Genomic DNA, 15,367 nt, shown 5'->3' with positions numbered 1-15,367 from the left:
ATTGTGCGGTAACAGAATTTCCTCACAATATGCATTTGTGAAGGATTCAACCTCGAGTCCTAATTGACGTCAACCGCACCTTCCGGTCGGTACCAAAATCTCCAGGATCACTATGGCACTGACTGAATGTGGGCCGCGCCAGGTTTCCGGCTCCATTGATTCTGATCACTGACGCCGACGTCGCTTAGCAGGCCACCATGGGTGTAAAGTCCATAACGAATATGACATAAGCATTTCTCTTCACAACAACACAGACAGCAATGCCATTGGCCTCACACATTCCAATTTCCAGTTCACACGCGAATTCTGATCAGTTTGTTCGCAACACGCCATTGACCAGCAGCTCGAGAATTCCACGGATCTGACAACACCACGTAACTGCGTCTTTTCTTGTACACGCTGTGGGGATCTTCCCGCTGCCAAGGAACATGCAGTAGAACTGACGATGGCGATTTGTGGAGAAGCCAGTTTCCCCCGTCGTGCAAGTGTATGTCCGAGAGGCGTACCCTTGAAAAGTAGGCCCGTCACGGCGTCACCCGTTGATGAATCACAGACGTGTACGATCTCGAAATTCGATGGGCGGAGCGTACCTTACAAAGTCCAAAGCTCGAGATGGGGAGCACTTACGAGACGTTTCACGAGCCTGAGCCTGAGCCTCCTCCGTACTCCGTATTGCATTACATTACAGTCCGGACATGGACTGAGCAGGACCGAGTAAGCCGGTGAGGCTAAAACATTCAATGCTCTACCTGTTATAGTGACCCAGCCCGCGTCCCGCACCCGCCCTCTAGTTTGCATCAAAACTCGAATACCTTTAAGAGCTGTTAAAAATTATCGAAAACTCGTATTAATACTATATGCTATGTACATATAGAAAGTTGGTAAGTTAGTAACTATGTAGTATTTATCCTGTTATATAAGCTTAACTTTTATAATATACAAGTTATATGTAACTAGCTTTCAAAAGAACCACCTTTTGATTCATTAAAAATGTAGAGTATTTTATTTAGTAAATCACACAATTCTATTATCATGTAATAGAGCGTGTTCTTCTCACTCTATTTACATCTTTTTTTTACCACTACAGGTTTTCGTTGATTTGTAATAATCTCTGAAGCTAGTCCAGTTTTAGTAGGGGAAATATGGGCCTGACGCAGATTTATTGAGGGTCACTGTACCGGGCGGCGCTTTGCCTACTTACGGGTACCTCCAATCTCGGGGAGTTATCCCTCATTCTTGCCGACCTACCGAGTCAAAATTTGTCTGTCTTGACACAAGAGTTATCACGCAAATCGACGTACGCAGTGCTTGCAGGCGAACCCTTTAATCAGCGGAACAATCGCGCTGCGGTTCCACGATGCCCTGAACATGGATTCAGAAATATGGTCATGATCTCCGCGTTGTGAAAACTGACACTACTTCGCCTGTCAACTCAATGCTCACGCCACCCGGCGGATTGAGGTAATTTGCAGGTTTCGAGGGCGTCACGTTTCCGTCCGCATAGCGACAAACGGAACCACGTCGATTAGAAAGATCAGGCAAGGAGCACAGAATCGTTGTCATTCCGATGATGTTAAACACACCGCGACGATACCTGTGTCGTCTGCCTCGCTTCAACTCACTCTCGCTTTAAGATTGCGAGCGGCCGGCGTTCGTGATCCTTACTACTTACTCGCGCTACTTTACCCTTTGCCGGTGCTTTTCAGGTCGGCAGGCATAGTTGAGATACAACCTTTTAGTAGACGATACTCGAGGTTGCAATATTGCTTGAGACCTGCGCGCTCGCTAAGTTGCTGGGAATCACTGTCTACCTGCCTGCAACGGTTCGTGGCGTACTGCGCCGGCGGCATGATTTAGCCAGTAAGTGTTATATTATTTCCAAAAATTGTCTGCGTGTGTGCTGCGGCGTTGTGATGTGATATATTACTCGCACCTGGGCAAGATAAGAAGTGGTACCCCATAGCTTGCAAGGGCCAAGACACATACGTCTGGGATGAAGCTACTCCCTCTTCGGCTCCGATGCTCGCTATGTTCGAGTCAGTATTTTTAGCGACGACGAACCATATGCCTCCCATGCACTCCAACTCCATGGCGAGTAATGCTAAGTGATGCTCTGCAATGGATACAAGACAATCAAGGCTCAGTCGCTGCTTGAGTATATAACAACCCCGGCACAAATGCCACGCTGTTGCTGTCGGCTGATAGACTCATCCGATACTATATTGGGTATGACAACCGACCGCGGGTCTTGCATGGAACCATGTCCAAAAGCAATCTGGTCCACGCGGGAGACAGGGCCCGGAAATGTCGTCGTATGTTCCCCGGGCCGGCGTCCTGTAAAAGGTGCGCAGGGTGGGTTGCAACTTACAACGAACCATTTGGATTCCAACCATGACGCTACCAAATTATGCGCCTTCTAAATGGTACCCTAAACACCGCTCAGGAAGGCGACTAGTGCATAATGTCGTTTTTGCTCTACGTCAGATGCCCTTAATTTTCGTCAAATGCCTGCGTAGAAGCGCATGCATATGTAAACGCAGTATGAGTTGTTCCACGACTCTAATGCACCTGCTTCTGCCACCTGCATAGGTAGGTAAAATACTCCAACTCCCTGCTTTTACAACTCTTTGCCTGTCAGGGATGACAGGTGAAAATTTTTTCTTTCCTTGTTTCTGTGGGACCTATTCAACCGTCGAGCTTCAATTACTGTCGATTCGGTCATTCAACTGGACTGAGAAACGAGGAATGGCTCTGCCTCCACGCCCACCTTTGACGTCGTCACAGGAGGTTATTCATTCATCTTGCCCGGCGGCGGCAGTATGCAAGCGGCTGATGATGCTGGGGTCCCTGCGTTTACCGAGCCACTTGTCGACGTCAGGGTCACTTATGGGATGACTTCAACGGCATTCGCGATATGGCTTAGGGCTTTTATTTGCCGCTAGGGCACACAGCGGCTTATCGATGCGTGTTGTCGTCGTCGTATATGGTCCTCGAGGCGGGTTTGCCCACGACTACTTGTATGCTACCATACTTGGTCTGAGACAACGGCGAATCCGACGCAAAAGTGACTCAACATCACCGTACACTGCCTAGACCTCACCATGAACTATGGATAGACGGCCCAGAGACGCATACATTCTGGTGGCCACTATAGTGTAGGAAGGACTTGCCGCGTCGACTGATCTTAGTGGTCTTAGTGATGTCTGTCTCAGACCTGAACACCACGTTTGTCTTAATGTTGATGCACGGAGCATGACTTAGTGGTAGTGACGCTGCTGCAGCTATACATTACTCGTTAGGGCCATCAAGGCATTGATAGGCGTTCAGGTGACGGTCAATCAACACGCGCAACGTCCTTCTCTTGCCAGATACGGATTGTCTGGGACATCAAGTTTCTGTTTCTGGTCCAGCCTTTGTCCCATCCTCCAGCTGGCCTGCGTTCAGCACTGCTCCTTGGCCTCCGACCCATCCGTCGTCACTTTCCACTCCCCTCACCAAGCATCCATATCTCATACAGGACTGCCCAGCTACAGGGCGACCGGATGGTAATGCCGACTGAGAAGCAGATCTGCTCCTCGACTGGTGGGCAATTTCCACTTCCGCATGCGGATAAGACTCGAACACACCGGAGGCGAACGATGAAGGTCTCGTCGATGTATCTCGAAGTATCCCTAGGGATCGACAGTACGTCCGATAACGTCCGGCATCCCGACCTGCATTCTGAGCTTCGACAGACAGATACCTGTCACCTGCGGGGTGAGGCCCGGGTTGAATGCACCTGTCAAGAGAGTTGTCTCCATTAGTGAAGTGGCGGAGGTTTGACCCCGGTGCACTGGCGATGCCGGTTGACATAAAAGCCTTCACAGCACCCAGTCATGATCTCGATACACAAACCCATCTTGAGTCTCGCGTCTCGTCACGGTATCTCGTCACGGCTGGTGTACATGTCAATTGGGCAAATTCGAAAAGGCTCGAAAGAGGGAGCAGCCATCCGTTATCAGCAACTGACTTAGCATAAACGGCAAGCATCAAGCTCGTCAGTTCGACGTCAAGTGATTGAGTGCATTTCCGCATGGACTATGCAGATCCCCCGTTGGAAAATCGACAAGTCAGATGTGTTGGTCGACATCTACTCGGCCACAACATACGCGACAAGTGCCGGTCCCTTGACCTTCTCGAGTTGCAACTTAGAGGGTTTCGGTGGCGAATCTTGTACGTTGCAAATATCCGCCACAACCCCAACGTTGCCGACCCTCCTATCTCTTTTGAGGCAACGGCACGAGTATTGATGCGCCCTGGCAACCTCGAATCGCCTGGAGATATGAGGTCGTACTGACCTGAACGGCGGAAGGTCTCATGGGTTGACCCGATCAGGCAGTATATCTGTACTGACGGCGACCCCTTCTGCGCCTCGGGCCATGCTATCAGCTGGGTTTCAGAACATATTTGATTATCAGCTTCAAAGCCTTTCTCTCTAGCGGATTGATTGACGAGCACGACGACCGGAACTTTTGAGGTGCGGATATTCATGCAAGTTTCCAAGTCAAGACAGACGGAAATACCGATACCAGAGACCGCAGCGAAAAGGCAGATAGCCCTAGTTGACGCAGTCCTGTTTCATATGTTATCCTTGACGATGGATGCGCAATAGTTGTCGTGTAAGACTGAGTTACATGAGCCCCCCAACAACCGACGACAAACCGGCCTATGGCTTCATACGCCCGACAAACAGGCACAATAACTAGTCATCAAAACGAAACAGGCCAAAACAAGGAAACGAAATTCCACGGTAGAAAGTTATGACCTCTGGAGCACTGGGTACCTTGATATTCCTCGCAGAGAATGTTCCGTGTTCGGGTGTCTGAGCCGTATCGATCAGCCGACTTCCGGGCCGCTTGCTAGTGCGACGACGGTCACGAACATATCGCAAGTTGTACAACATGACCAACTTGGTCAAGCTGTTCAAAGGTAGAATAGGTAATAGGTATACGGAATTTCTGCCAGCGGCTGTTTTCTGCTTCATTCCGACCAGAAGACAGCGGCATCCTGCAATCTCCTACTGTCATTTCATGATCGACATTCCTCATCAAATTGCGTGTCCTTTTCTCGGCACGCCGCTGTCATTGCCGTGGATCTGCATTTTGTGTGTCGTCAACTTGTCAAACTCGCGGGTGTAACAATATAAGCGACCGAAGCAAGCCATTCCAAAAGGTTTCACCTTATGTTGCGGGGCCTCTTATTATCGAACGTCATCACGACGAGAGCAATGATGATCAAAACCTTGTCTGAGGGTGACTTGCATGTCGATGGATTCCGGTGTAAGCCGTGCAAGACGGGCTGGGAATTCCCCGCCGGTCACGAGGCCCAAAACGAGGGGATTTGGCAACGGGAATGCCTCAAGGCGGCGCAGCACGTAGGTTGCTTGCTGCATTGTGCTCAAAAGCAACAGTGAGCACTTTGATAACCTCGCATATCACAAGTTGCCAAAAGTTTTCCTCCATGCAGCTGTCACCTGTGACAAAAAACCCCGCCTTGTGAATTGATGAGGAACCCCTCGAAACAACAAAGTGAATCCGGAAACATTGACGATTTTGCTTCCGGCAATAACTTTCAAACCCAGACAAGTGTTGCATTCGTAATCTCCCGTCCAAGATCTTTTTCGGATGACTTCGGGACTCTGAGACATAGCGCGTAGCAGGATTGAAAAGGAATTTGCAAGTTGCTATCAACTTGGATTAGGAACTTTGAGGAGACTGACCGGCGGACAGGAGACTGAGGAGGGAAATGGGCCGATTGACTGACAGAGTGAGCTGCCAGGGATAAGTTCAGCTGGATGTGGTGTGTATGCCACCTGTTGAGCATCATGCGTTTTAGAGATAGCGAATAATATCAAGCCATTGTCCGGTCTAGACTGCTTGGTGGTTCGTCCAGATAGTCCATAGGCTGCTGGTATTGGTGGCTTGAACGGAACTCTTCGGTCCAATCCGTTCGACTCTCCGAACTCCTTGGTGGTGCCCTGGCCAACCTCAGCTTACTTGCCAGGCCCGGCCCACCTTGCCCCTCAGTTCTGCCAATGGTTCATTGCCCACCGCCAATAGTGTTGAGATCCTTGCACCGTTTCTACCACGACTTCCACAACTCCAGCATGTTGCAAGCCGGAGGGTGATCTGAGATGAGCGAGTCCTCCACATGCAATTTGACTGCTCCAAGGAATGAGGCTGAGAAGAGGGCCTCTTGCCAGCAGTTTTTCTTCACCGCGAAAGCCAGGACCACTGCTGGCACATGCTGAGTCTCCCTGTGCTTCGCCAGGCTCGTTGCTAAAACCCTCTTGCTTTCCAAGACACCGCCTCCAACTGGCGCTGCGTAATCCTCATCATACACAAACTCCACCTCCGTCTGTGCCGTGTACCCGACACTGGACGGCAAAACTTGGAATCGTTACTTGTCCATAAACCGCAAAGAGGACATCATCTCCGTACCTGATTCGCCATTTCGACCTACAGCGATCTTCTCTGTTTATTTGGGCTTATCGTGAACGTCCACTGTGTTCTAGATCCGATCTTACATCTGGGGTTGAAACTGAATCTCGAATCGAAACATCGGCATCGATAAGCAACTGTTACTATTCGCGCAGGATCCCATCATCCAATGTCTTGTTTATTCCGGTGATCTGCATTGGCTGTTTGCGAGCCCGCCCCCGCTTGGACGCCGGGCAGGACACACGGACGGTAACGGCAGTTGAATCGAAACCTGCCGTCCTTTTCGACGACCTCCCGGCAACAGCACTCTTATCCCGCGGTTGCAAGGTGTTGGCGGGTCTGTCTGCCAGTATTGGGCTCGCTTGACTGAGACATCAATCAACATGGCGTCGCTACAGAGCTTCGGGGGACTGAGGTCTATGAGATCGAACGAGAAGATGGGCAAGCCACGCAGTAAGATGGTCAAGCCCATATTGAAGAAGTTGTCGCAGTCAGAAAAGAATTCGTTGGATTTGGATCGCGGCTGGGACGAGCAGAACGAACAGTTCCAGAACCAAGGATTATGGGGAGCATCGTCTTCGTTCCTCTACGAATCCCAGAGCAGCGCCATTCGGTCAGGTGGTTCTAGCAAGGACGTCAGTTTTGCAATTGGTTCTCCTGATCCAGCTGCATCCAGCGGGCGGCGATATAACCACTCCAGATCAATTAGCGGAACGAGCCATGTTTCGGTTGCGACTTCTGGAAGTGGTAGTGGTGTTGTTGGTGGTGTTGCTACTTCGAGGGCAGGCGCGACCTTCGTTCATCCTTTTCAGCAGATGCCGCGAACCGCGACCCCGCCGCTTTCGTACGCGACTTCGAATTCACTGGCCTCTGACACTCGCGACTACTCACCCGTCATCACGGAAGACGACGACGACTACGACCCTCTTCACCCCACCGCGAGTCACCACAGCCTGAACAATCATAAGTATAGCCAGAACCACCCACCTACAAACACTCATGCGCCTCACGCGCACACGCACGCGCACACTCAGTACTCCCATTCACAGTCGCAGCCCAGCCTGACCGGTGGGAAGTCCAATATTCAACGACCCTCAATCATCAGTCAGCGAACCAGCTCTTACTCGGACAGTAGCAAAGGTGGCCCACTGCCTTCGTTACGTATCAATACCCGCGCCACGTCCACCACGCCAGCACAATCATCGCGACTTGCACATGTCTCCAGCCGATCTGACCTCAAATTAAACGGTGCAAGGGAATCAAGTTCAGCGAATGTACACGCATCGACACACTATTACGCGTCACCCTCTAACTCAGTAGCACCAATGTCTCCCTTTTCGCGCTCCTCTTTCGACAGTAATTTCCGACTCCGGGCCAAATCCGATCTCGACACCGCCACCAGAGCCGAGCATCTGCGTGAAGCGCGCCGCAAATTCGAGATGAAAGAACAGGCCAAAGAGGAGAAATATGCCCGTGAAGAGATACGCCGACGAGAGAAAGCTGACAACAAACGAGTGCTGGAACTGGAAAAGCAAGCTGCCGCCATGCGCAAAGAGCGAGAGGCGGAGAAGAGACGTCAAGATGCGGCAGCGTTGGCAGAGGCCATGCCGCGAGACAGCAAGCACGTTCGAAAGATCAGTGGCGGCGCGACCAGCAGCGGCCAACCTAGTACCGCGCGCAGAGTCCACCCCGCGATGAGCCTGTCGGAAAGATTTACCAGTAGCAACTACGACAGCATGGAGACTAGAAGCCCGCCCTCGTTTGGCAATGAAGCTGGCAGTGCACCAAACGTGACCTTTGAGAAGGTGAAGCGTACCAACACAGCCAAGAGAAAGACGCATGGCGCGTGGACTATGTTCATTCTATGGTTGCGAACTAGATTGCTACGGATGAACAGCAAGGACCACTGACTCCCTTTGTCAGACGATTCACACGGCCGGCCAACAATGGACTTTGGGAAACCTTACTGTCCAGCTTTTCACTTGTATTTGCGCTCTCAAGATGTTTCGTCTGCATGGTATAGGCAAACCAGAAGGCACGCGACACGTCTATGACATCATGACGATCATCAACCAGTACAGCGCCACTATGGCTGACCGACTAAAGACTGGTTGCAAGCACGACTTTTTTACGACTATCGCCGTATACCCATTGTTTATATGACTTATACAGCATACCCACCATCAGCATCATTCACGTCTTTCTCTATGAGCATCCCATAGGGCACGGCACGGCGTTTAACGGTCAAGGGTTTACTGGACACAATTTTTTAAACGGCATTGGATCCATCTACGGATAGGATACCCGCCAATGGCATCGAATCACAAATGGGGTTACACAGGAAACTAAAGGAAAACACAATGGGGGTTTTTGGTTTTCTCTTACGGCCCTTCGGGCATGAAATGGGCTCGTTTCATGATTGGTTGATTGTTGCATTGATTATTAGTATTTCTCTTTTTTTTGGCAAGCGATACCACATCCTCTTGGACTTGGACTTGGAAGAGTCGAGGCAAGGATCTGCGCATTTGTTGGATTCATCATGAAAAAGGGGGGCCAGCCGCCGAATAACGACCAGGGCTTGGAGTAGTGCCATAGCTGAGAAGGACGGGACATTGCAGTGGTGGTGTGCCATGGCGAGTAACACAGCTGCATATTGTGGTTGAGGATTGATTGGCTGATGTCTCGAAAACTCAGCGATGAAAAGTTGGTGTTGATAGTAGTGTAGTTGTGGCAATGATAAGCTGCGTTCTGGCCTCTTGTGCCTATCCTTGAATATGTTTGTGCATGTATCCCCCGTGGCGCAACTCCTGTTCTTTACGCCATCCGCGTCAATGTTTCCAAAGGCTTTGCTAGTTGCTTTCGAGCTAGACTGAAGTCAATGTTCGACAGCTCGACCTCAAATCCATGTCATTTTCGAGCAAAACAGAAGACAACAGACCCCTTTATTGCTGTGGCGTCACCATGTCCAGCAATATTTCATGCATATCAATAACACACATGTCGAGGCTAGTATTCCCATCGCGAGATGCGGCGCCGCTGCATTCCTAGTGGCGGAGATCATCGTAACCCCTTTTGCTGACCAAGCTCCACAGCACTGCTGGAAGTTGGGGTCATAGGATTTCGGCGTCGGGACTGTCCGCTTGCTCCCGTTCAGTAAGGGGGACCTCTGACCGCTACCATCACGGCTACACCGACGGGTAGGGAGGGCTAACAATGTGAATCTACCAACCTGTATGTGATCGCTTTTCGATTTGGGTGTGTTCAGACAAGAAATTCTCAAAATCGTGGATTAGTGAGAGGTGGTCGACACAAAACCTTTATACCTTTGAGCTACTCGTAGTTGCATGCACGCATGGTGATGAGGATGGCAATGATTGCCTCAAAAACAGCCGGGAGACTCGGCAGAAACTCTGTGTGCTGTTGCCGATTCACCGGATTTGGGGTAGGCGAGCAACCACTGGCTGAGACGGGCCTAGCCATTACTTGGCGACTCTAATTGCCAAGATCTTCAGGGGTCGAATCTTGTCTCGTCCAACTGTTTTGGGACAACACGACTGACGCGAACTACTTCCTTAATGGAATTTTCATAGAGCATCCTCGACGTCCATCGAGTCTGAGGAATATAAGCATGTGAAGAAAATGTAACAACGACCTTCTCTCCTAATCCTCACACTCAACATTGTGAAGATCTATCAACCTCCCGAACAACTTGACCGAAGAGATGGCAAATGAAGACGTGACATGGGAAAAAGGCGCCGTCTCTTGCCCAGCTTTTAGCCAAGAGACTACAGGACAGCAGCTCCTGGGCATTGCGGCTATGTCAGTCAAGCTGATTGGGACTGCAGGCTCCAAGTTCGTGTCAGAAATGTGCCCAGGCAATGGTCCAGTGATCCTTCTCCCCTCGTTTGTCTACCAGCGGCCGTCTTAGGCAAATCTCTATTGTCGGGATCTGACAGTCTGTTTGCTCAGCCAAGACTTCTGTAGGGGGTGGTGATCTCTTTGGTCTCTTGGTACCAGGCGACCATGGCGAATGGTTCTTTTGTGGTCGCCAGTGAGCGATATTCTCTCTTGTTCGTTGGAAAACTGAATGGTTTGTAGTCTCCATCTTGTCATCCCATAATTCTTTCTTTCAATACATCTCGGTGCCAGTTTGCTTGCAACGATTCGCTGGTGGAGAGTTGACATTGCATCTATCTCAACGACACCGTCTAATCAGTATTGACCGGTGCTTTCACTCAAACACGGTCGTCCCTGGACCTTGTGTCCGCCACTCCCACTTCGGGTGTTCATTTGACATGAACCAGTAGAGAACAAGGGTTCTCTACTCACACACACACACACACACCACATCTGACAGCATGGTGCAACTATCAACAATAGTATTTGGTGGTCTAGGTCTTTTGACCAGCGGGGCAAAGGCAGCCCTGACGGTAAACCTCGATGATGAAGGTATGCATTCTCGCTTGCCATCATGTCTCCTATAGCGATGTTCTGACTCCGCCTCTCCACAGCCTCGATCAAAGCAGCGGCAGCTCTCGTCGCTGAGGACCTCCTAACCTTCTACCACGGTGACGAGCCTGGACAAGTGCCTGGTATCCTGCCAGGTCCTCCGCCCGACGGCGACTACTACTGGTGGATCGGAGGCGCCATGTGGGGTGCATTGTTGGACTACAGACATTACACGGGCGACAAGGACTACGACAAGCTCATCACTGATGCCATTCTTTTTCAGACTGGTCCAGACGAGGATTTCATGCCGCCCAACTGGACTGCATCTATGGGCAACGACGATCAGGGTTTCTGGGCTCTCACTGCCATGCTGGCCGCCGAGACGGCGTACACGGATCCGGAACCTGACCAGGCGCAGTGGTTGTCATTGGCGCAGGCCGTATTTAATGAGCAGACGCACGAGGACAGGCGTGTACCCAGTGGGAGATGCAAGGGTGGCTTGAGATGGCAGGTGTACCCGTCCAACAACGGATACAAGTACATCAACAGTAGGTTCCACCCTAGTCACGGATGTCTTGGTCGGCTAATCACATGAAAACAGCCATTGCCAACGGATGCTACTTCAACATTGGAGCCCGCCTGGCACGATACACGGGCAACGACACATATGCCGAGCTGGCGAGCAACACTTGGGACATTCTGACTAACCTGGGGTATGTGGACGAGGACTGGAATGTTTACGATGGCGCCCATTTGCCAGACTGCACCGACGTGAACAAGGCGCAGTTTTCATATAACGCCGCTCTGCTCCTTCAGGGATGCGCCTTCATGTACAACCACGTATGTCTTCCCCTCCCTCCTCGTTTCCCTAACATCAGCCGAGAAAGCGACGAGACTAACAACCCTACCTCGCTCTCAGACCGATGGCGCCGCCGAATGGGAAGAGCGCATCAACGGCCTACTCAACCGCACCCTCGAATTCTTCTTCCCTGAAGGCATCGCGGTCGAGCGCGCCTGCGAGCCCGGAAACTGCAACACGGATATGACGTCGTACAAGGGCTACATGCACCGCTGGCTAGCCTCAACGAGCCAGCTCGCCCCCTTTACTGTCGACCGCATCATGCCCGTACTCAAGACGTCGACGGCGGCCGCCGTGAAGCAGTGCACGGGCGGCGACAACGGCCGCTTCTGCGGGTTTCACTGGGACACGGGCGTTTTCGATAACATCGTCGGCGCGGGACAGCAGATGAATGTGCTGGGCGCTTTGAGCAGTCTGCTGACGGTGAAGGCGGCCGCGCCCGTCACGAACACGACGGGCGGCACGAGTGTGGGGAATGCGAATGCGGGGTCCGACGAGACGGTCGTGACACAGCCGGTGGAGGTTACGACGGGGGATCGGGCCGGCGCCGGGTTCATTACGGTATTGTTTATTGCGGGAGCGATGGGGGCGTTTGCGTGGATGAGTTTTGATTAGGGGTTGGTTTTCAGGGTCTGCGTAGGCCCGAGGATCGGGTTACCTGGTAAAGACGGGAAAAGAGCAAAGAAGGAGAGAACTCCTTGACACGGCGGCAGAAACCGGAACAAGCGCCGTCTTCTTTTTCAGGGAGGCAACTGTATGGCGTTTTTTTTTTTTTTTTTGCGCTTTGTGGGTTCTATGATACCGGCAGTGTCTATTGTTGCTACTGCTAGAGAAATGTATAATTACATTAATATTATGACTTCTGGTAGGACTGGTCAATGTGGGTGTTTTAGTTAGCATTTGTCCCTTTAACGTTGAACTTCTAACATGCGATCACTACAAATCTGATGTGGATGTTCATTCAGAGTTGACTGATGGTTCCCGTTCTGAATGATGTCTATGGTCAAACTTGTTGCTTGAGCTAAGCGGTGAGTAAGTACATACCTAAGTAGGTATATTCCTCTGTCACTATTTGCAACGTTGGCTCGGATCAATACTTGGATTACTAAATAAAAGAGAGCAAAAGCTACTGGACCTCTCTCGTGGTGTACCTTTCGTATGAGAAGGAGCTGTACGCCCAAAGTACCGCGACAGTGTCCACCATTCACCATGGATTTGGTATGTCAACCAGAGAGAGGAAGAGGAGTTTCGAGGGTCCTAGTGACATAACGATATTATTACGATTTGAAATATTGAAAGATGATCCGGCTACCTAGTTTTACAAATCCTTGAGAGCTTCGCCGCGATGTGGCCATTGCGGCATCCACTTAGTCAATCTTCTTGGCCATATCCAGCACATTAGCCCAGTCCTGGGGCTTTATGCGTCCACCCGGGTACACCTCGTTTAAGTACGTCTCCACCTCCCTTGCCCAAGATAACAGTTGCTCCTCGGCTCCCCACTCCCCCATGGCCATCAAGCTCACCGACAGCTTGCCCTCGCCCACCTCGGGGTTGACATACCCCACGGGAGCGACGGCCGCTGGGCATCCGGTCCAATTAGCGAGCCAAGCATATCGCATCGAGCGTAGCGTCATGTTGGTGTCGCTAAAACCGTACTCCTCGTCACTGGGACTGATCTTATAGCCAGCGTCAGGGGCTGCGGGGGTCATGATGAACAGGCCTGGATATTCCTGGAACAGGAACGCGAGGTGCTCCATGTGAAGTTCTCGCAACTGACTGAACTTGCAGTAGTCGAGCATACTGGTCTGCGCTCCGACGGCAAGAAGGACCTTGTTGACGTGGTTGACGATGGAGAAGCGGTCGGCCGGGTTCGGGGTCCGCATGCGTGCCGTCTCGGCTGCTTCGCCGAGGCATGAGGCCCCGTGGGCCACCTGACCTTCGCGGATATAGGGGATGCTGATGTGCACGACCTCGTAGCCGCACTTGGACGTCAAGTAGTTGATGGCTTTCTCGCAAAGGTCCACAACTTCTGGCGTGGCGTCTTGGAACCATTCCGGATATATGCCGATGAACTTTCTGACCGGTGGGCTTGTGGGAATGGAGCGTGAGAACAGGGACTGGCTAGGATCATCAAAGTTGGGCTGAGATATAAGGCGATATGCAACGATTAAGTCGGTGACATTGGTTGCCATTGGACTTGTCACACAGACGCTTGTAGTCATGGTCTCTGTGCGCCCGTGGCTTGTTTTGATGGCATAGACGCCATTGAAACTTGGGGGTAGCCGGCAGCTTCCGCCAGCATCCGTGCCAATTGATATAGGTACAAGTCCAGCGCCAAGAGCAGATCCTGCTCCTGAGGACGAGCCGCCGGTATCTGTAGGAATAGGGGTTAGCAAGTTTCAAAACTGCGGGGCCATTCGAAAACCTCGAGGACGTACAGTACGACTTGTTGTACCAGTTAATAGGACTTCCCCAGCGAGGATTACATCCAGTGGTGTCGGATCCCAGCTCATGCTGTGTCTGTTTGCCAATCATGATACCTCCCGCCTTCAGAATATGGCTGACGGATTCCGACGTCTTCTTGGCGGGACGGAAGAAGGCCAGCTTGGGGTCGTAGGCCATACCCCAATGGCTGACATATCCTTCGACATCGGTGTCGTCCTTGACGCCAAAGGGAACGCCGTCAACAATGGACAGGAACTTGCCCGATGCGTATCGCTCCGTCGAGGCCTTGGCATCGGTGAGGATGCGATGAACATCGCTGCTGACCCACGCCGAGGAATACTTGCCGGGTGGAGTAAGGTCACGGCGGATGATGGGCAAGAGAGCTTTGGCGACCTGTAAGGGAGTCACCTGGCCGGTCTTGTACGCCTCATGGTAATCCGCAACGGTGTAGTATCGTCCTGGCAGATCATCCGGCATCCGGATGTACAACTCGGGGCCGAGCTCAACCTGGGTACTTGCATTCTCCTCCGCAATCGGGATGACCGTTGGCTATGACATATTAGCTATGCTTGATCAGTGGTTCTGAGCTGGTGGTATTCTTACCTCGTATCTATACTGCAGCTTATCCAGACCTGGTATATCTTTGATTTTGCCAAAGTGGGCATTGCTCCAGAAGAGATTGGCAATCGTCGTAGATCTGATGATACTTTGTGAAAGCAACCACGTCAGTGACGTAGCTCCAGGGGATTGAGGCATTGAGAAGCCAGAGAAGCCATGCATACAGGTTGGAACCAACAATGAGCGGCCATCCGCGCAACACCGGGTTCTTCTCAACCCCGGAGACGTAAGGCGTGGCTGGTCCCTCACGGGCCTTGGGGTAATTGGCGAAACGTCGGGTCGAAGACATGGCGATGAGTTAAGGTGTTGTGTGTGAAACAGTGAGCGAGGGAGTTAGAGAGATACCCTGGCAGTCACAATGGCATCTCAGAGTCGAGGTTGTGCCTGAGTTTTAGCCGCAATTTCTTTTGTCTGTAGGACTCGTTACTTGGCTGGCTCTGGGTATGCAGAGGTTGTGTTCAACTGTGGGGAAAAGCTAGCTTGACCAGAGCTATCAGAAGGTAATTGTCGGTATTCA

The 15,367-nt window shown here is 51.5% G+C and overlaps 5 protein-coding genes across 5 annotated transcripts; 2 read left to right on the top strand and 3 right to left on the bottom strand.

Moving 5' to 3' along the window:
• Window positions 1–3,141: 3,141 nt before the first annotated feature.
• BCR38DRAFT_79512 (uncharacterized protein) lies at window positions 3,142–3,965 on the bottom strand. The gene has a single exon (XM_040865655.1). It carries the CDS (start codon window positions 3,850–3,852, stop codon window positions 3,388–3,390), a length of 465 nt encoding a protein of 154 aa, XP_040710869.1. The 5' UTR covers window positions 3,853–3,965; the 3' UTR covers window positions 3,142–3,387.
• BCR38DRAFT_79595 (uncharacterized protein) lies at window positions 3,940–4,636 on the bottom strand. Its single transcript, XM_040865656.1, has one exon. The coding sequence runs from the start codon at window positions 4,528–4,530 to the stop codon at window positions 4,078–4,080; it is 453 nt and encodes a 150-aa protein (XP_040710868.1). The 5' UTR covers window positions 4,531–4,636; the 3' UTR covers window positions 3,940–4,077.
• A 2,262-nt stretch (window positions 4,637–6,898) lies between these two features.
• Window positions 6,899–8,389, top strand: BCR38DRAFT_354042 (uncharacterized protein; the record flags this gene model as incomplete). Its single annotated transcript, XM_040856843.1, has 2 exons — window positions 6,899–7,446; window positions 7,540–8,389. 2 exons carry the CDS (start codon window positions 6,899–6,901, stop codon window positions 8,387–8,389), a joined length of 1,398 nt encoding a protein of 465 aa, XP_040710867.1.
• A 1,955-nt stretch (window positions 8,390–10,344) lies between these two features.
• Window positions 10,345–12,566, top strand: BCR38DRAFT_400818 (glycoside hydrolase family 76 protein). The gene is made up of 4 exons (XM_040857747.1): window positions 10,345–10,928; window positions 10,991–11,476; window positions 11,530–11,768; window positions 11,848–12,566. Exons 1-4 carry the CDS (start codon window positions 10,838–10,840, stop codon window positions 12,400–12,402), a joined length of 1,371 nt encoding a protein of 456 aa, XP_040710866.1. The 5' UTR covers window positions 10,345–10,837; the 3' UTR covers window positions 12,403–12,566.
• Window positions 12,567–13,038: 472 nt separating this feature from the next.
• BCR38DRAFT_79421 (amidase signature domain-containing protein) lies at window positions 13,039–15,267 on the bottom strand. Its single transcript, XM_040865654.1, has 4 exons — window positions 15,015–15,267; window positions 14,836–14,938; window positions 14,226–14,781; window positions 13,039–14,161 (listed from the first exon to the last, which is right to left on the bottom strand). Exons 1-4 carry the CDS (start codon window positions 15,137–15,139, stop codon window positions 13,155–13,157), a joined length of 1,791 nt encoding a protein of 596 aa, XP_040710865.1. The 5' UTR covers window positions 15,140–15,267; the 3' UTR covers window positions 13,039–13,154.
• Between the last annotated feature and the right edge of the window lie 100 nt (window positions 15,268–15,367).

Source organism: Pseudomassariella vexata (genome assembly GCF_002105095.1).
Source record: "Pseudomassariella vexata strain CBS 129021 chromosome Unknown BCR38scaffold_18, whole genome shotgun sequence".
Classification (NCBI taxonomy): Eukaryota; Fungi; Ascomycota; class Sordariomycetes; order Amphisphaeriales; family Pseudomassariaceae; genus Pseudomassariella; species Pseudomassariella vexata.
Note: the sequence above shows the minus strand (reverse complement) of the source record. Positions and strands in the feature narration are given on the sequence as shown.